Source organism: Lactuca sativa, chromosome 1, assembly GCF_002870075.4.
Source record: "Lactuca sativa cultivar Salinas chromosome 1, Lsat_Salinas_v11, whole genome shotgun sequence".
NCBI lineage: Eukaryota > Viridiplantae > Streptophyta > Magnoliopsida > Asterales > Asteraceae > Lactuca > Lactuca sativa.
The window spans coordinates 239,577,559-239,581,861 of record NC_056623.2 but is presented as its reverse complement, the minus strand read 5'-3'; the positions used below and the strand labels follow the sequence as shown (position 1 = coordinate 239,581,861).

General features: G+C 36.6%; 1 protein-coding gene across 1 annotated transcript; it reads left to right on the top strand.

Annotated features, from left to right (window-relative positions):
* The first annotated feature begins 2,175 nt into the window (after nucleotides 1-2,175).
* Nucleotides 2,176-3,915, top strand: LOC111884501 (uncharacterized). Its single transcript, XM_023880818.3, has 3 exons — nucleotides 2,176-2,654; nucleotides 3,234-3,371; nucleotides 3,680-3,915. The coding sequence occupies exons 1-3, from the start codon at nucleotides 2,289-2,291 to the stop codon at nucleotides 3,779-3,781; spliced, it is 606 nt and encodes a 201-aa protein (XP_023736586.1). The 5' UTR covers nucleotides 2,176-2,288; the 3' UTR covers nucleotides 3,782-3,915.
* Nucleotides 3,916-4,303: the final 388 nt, after the last annotated feature.

The window sequence follows — 4,303 nt, the reverse complement described above, 5'->3', positions numbered from 1 at the left end:
ATCACACAGACAACAAGTATACTCTATCATGCAAACCATTTCTTAGGCACCCGCCCGACATCAATGGACCTTGGTCCTAAATATCATACTGACATACAATGCCTAGGGTTAACCCCTGGGTCTTCCTACTCATATGTACATGGGCCGGCATTGTGGTCGTAGACCCATTCACACAAAGGGAAACTCACCTGCACTGCTGAACGTTTGCTGATAACCCTCTGACTGCTGACCGACAATTCTCTAAACCGCTGCTCCACTAGCTCCCCAAGCTATCAATATCAATATCATACAACACTTAGTCCCAAACTAAACTCTTAGAAGCCATCTAAGTCCACTCTTGCCAAAGTCAAAGTCCTGGTCCAAGTCAACCTTCTTGACTGACTCTACTCGCCGAGTCACCCCAAGACTCGTCGAGTCCATGAATTCCGAAACTCCCATAATACGACTCAACTCGCCGAGTCACCCCAAGACTCGTCGAGTTCAACGATCTCTAAGTCCCATCTTGCCCAACTCATTGAGTCACCACTCAACTCACCGATCTACGTCTTAACCCGGAAAGGGTTGAGGTTCTGCGACCAGACTCGCCGAGTCCAAGGCAATCTTCGACAGACTCGCCGAGTTGTTCTTCCAACTCGCCGAGTCCATGCTCATCTTCATAAAACTCGCCGAGTACACCCATGTGACTCGCCGAGTCTCTTCAGATCTCAAACCATACAGTGGCTTTTTGAGCCATACAGGGGCTCCAAACCATAGATCCACTCTTCTGTAGTCTATCCCCCTCGTAAAGTTGCAAACTTTACGTGAAACCAAGAAACTAAAAGCCCAAAACACTCTAGGGTTAGGGTTCTAGACAAGCATGCTTCACTAACACCCCCAAGACTGATACTTTATGGTTCTCTAGGCCGAAACACACCTAGATCTGAAGTAGCAACTTCAGATCTGGACTTCTAACTCGAAATGGCTCTTAATCATGCCATAAAAGCCCCAAATCTCATAACGAGGGTAACACTTTATGCAAAAGAGTGAAGGTAACGACTTCTTACCTCCTAATGCTCTGAAAAGTCCCACCAATTCTGGATCTAAAGCCAATCCTTGAATCACCAAAGGTTCCCTTCCTCCTTCTTCCTTCAAATCACCCAGAATGGCAAGAAAGCCTGAATGTGCTAAAATGGAGGCTTAGGGTTTCGTGTTCTGGATAAGAGAGGCTATAGAGAACCCTAAGGGAAAGAATGAGATGTTTATATAGTACATAGAGCCCCGGACTTAAGGTTTCCCAATCTAGACCGGACTCACCGAGTCCACTCTCTGACTCGTCGAGTCGGTCACTTACTCTTCGACCCGGATCCCGCTCGGACTCGTCGAGTTCCAACCTGGACTCGACGAGTTGACCCCTTTGACTTAGGGTTTTCCTTTCCTTTCTTGGTCTTTCTGATTATGGGTGTTACATGGATTTTGATGATGAATGTGATACTGTAAACCTTCAATCTCTCAATAAAACGCGACATATGAAATGAGATTGTAGTTATATATAATTTACAAATTTGAGTTTGGAAATGATATCAAGATTAACTGTGAATGAATTGAAATTTGAAACTTTGTGCAGATAAACAAAATTGGAAAAGTGATTTCTAAAAATTATGTATGAAATTTAGAACTTTCTGCAGATAAAAGGAATTTGAAAGGTGATTTCCAAAAAGTGTATGAAATTTAAGAATGTTTATTTGATTTTAATATATTCATCGACAAAATATGATACACAAGTTTCCTATATTTGTTTAAAATACAGCAAATCGTTTCATATATTTTTTTTAATTTGATAAAAAACTAAAAAAACCACAATTTGTCAAATGAATTTAAATTTAATTAAAAAAAATTTAAAAATACCATATGACATATTGAATGAAATACCGATATTTGACATAACATTCGTTTATTAGGTTGGATTTACAACTGATAGAGTTGCCTTATAATCTTCAAAGACCTATTTTTTTGGATTATGCCAAATTAAATTAAATAGTTGGATCATTTTGCGTTTTTAACTTATATTACAATTTACAATCGCTTTTTAATTAATTAAATCGAAAAATAATAAATAATAATTTTTTTTAATATAGTAAATAGTCCCACTGTCGACGGCCTTGATATACGGCACATCACATAATAGTGTATACCCGCATGTACCTAATCCTTACCAATCTCAGAACCGAGATAAAAGAACCATTGTCGGAGGTTTCTTCTCCGATCCGATCGACACGGAGTCGACACCGATCCGAATCAGCTATTAATAGATGGAGGGAGTTGGGGCACGGCTTGGCCGATCCTCGACTCGGTACGGACCGACCACCGTGTTTACAGGGCCGGTAAGGAAGTGGAAGAAGAAGTGGGTCAACGTCACGCCTCCCAACGCCCCCGCCGCCACCGCATCGGGTAATAGCCAACATCATCATCACCAAACTAGCATCAGTAGTAACGGAAATTCTTCATCTAACAGTAGTAACGACAACGGCGCTCATATTTTGCTATATAAGTGGACTCCTATTAAGCAAAGTCAAAACCCCGCCGCCGATAACGATAGCAATGTTGATGCCAAAGACGACGGTGCCGCCGAAGACGTTGATGAAGAACCGCCTCGCCGTAAAATCAAGTATATTCCGGTATCAATCCAACACTTCTATTGAAATTCTGCTGATTGTTGTAGTGTGATTTGATTGTTAGGTTGCATACGCGAATTTACAAGAACGAGATCTGTTAAATTACAGAATGTTAAATGGTTTAGATTGAAGAACATACGATACTATAAACCTCCACAAACTGCTAGTCGGAAAAAATGTATATAAAGATGATCAAATATCAGATTTTCCTCCTTTTTTTTTTTTCCAGCAACACCATCATTTCTCCCTCTTTTTTTCATGGATTCCATTAATTAACTCAGCAAGATGTTGTATATATCTGATATAGACAGCAGCATTAGGCATTTGTAAATATTCCATATTAATAGCATCATTTGTACACAAATTCCATATTACAAACTTACTACATGTTCTGATAGAAAGCTTTTGAAGTGCATATTTGATCTCAGGGGAAAACTGGGAGTAAAACCTAAGGCCTTGTTTCCTTTTTATTTCTATGTAATGATGAAAAATATTTGGGTTATGTCCTCATTAAATATATCAAGCTAAGGGCTTTTTTGTAATATTGCATGATGATTTCTAGTCAATGGCTTATTATATCAGATAGCATTGCTTGAAGAACAAAAGAAAGAGTCACCAGAGGAGCATATTGATGAATCTGTTGAGACTGATCCAATTTTGAAGGATGATGATGTCAATGAAAAACCAGACATTAATGATATGCCAACTGAAGAAAATCAGGTAACATTTTTTTGTCCAATTTGTTTGAAGTTATTAGATAATTAATAAGTGTTTTGATGAAATAAATAGCAACATACTTTCATTGATAATTTAATAAATCTACTACATTACATTATAACAATTTCATCCATGTAAAAATATTATTAGGGGATAATTAATAAATAGCAACATACCCAGTTATAGCATTGTAGTTTCATTTTTTATTAGGTATAGAAATCAATGAAAGTATGTTGCTATTTATTTCATCAAAATATTTAAAATTTATTCTTTTGACCTAATATTTTATAAAAATTACGTTTGATTTACAGGAGACTGAAGCAACAAATATAGAAAGGCAAGATCTGAATGAAAGCACGTTGGATTTGAATGCGGGTGATGGGGATGAAGATTTAGAAGAAACAAAAGATTGATTAAACGTGTTTTTTTTAATCGATTTTTCTTTTTAGTTGGGAAAAAGGATGAGAGAAATGGTGGCATAGAATCAAATATGTGATACTGAAAAACTTTTGACTGAGTTAATGAATTGTTTGGAGACCAAATGAAAGATTCAAAAAAAAAAAAAAAAAAAAAAAAAAAAATCTAGGGTTCGATCTTTAAGGCCCTTTTAACATGTTTGTATTTTTTTTTTCATTGTGTTTCTTTAAGCCCTATGTCAGTTTGACACATAAGTACATAACATGGCATGAGAGTAACAGATTGTACTTCTTTATTGATATTGATGTCAATGAGATAAAAAAATATAATTTTTTTTTCCATCAAAAAATATGGAACAATGTGAGATGTGGAATTGTTTTTGAATTTGTATAAAATACGTATATGTCTTTGTATCCGATGTCATCTAGAATAGCCTTTCAAAGCTTGTGAACACTTGTCATGTCTTGGAGTAACAAATGCAACTTACAAAAGCTGTTTATATATTTTTAAAACTGATA

Coding starts and splice junctions, on each gene's coding strand:
- LOC111884501 (XM_023880818.3), top strand. CDS start 2,289: ATGGAGGGAGTTGGGGCACGGCTTGGCCGATCCTCGACTCGGTACGGA. Junction 2,655..3,233: donor GTAAAATCAAGTATATTCCG/GTATCAATCCAA, acceptor TTATTATATCAG/ATAGCATTGCTTGAAGAACA. Junction 3,372..3,679: donor TGCCAACTGAAGAAAATCAG/GTAACATTTTTT, acceptor TTTGATTTACAG/GAGACTGAAGCAACAAATAT.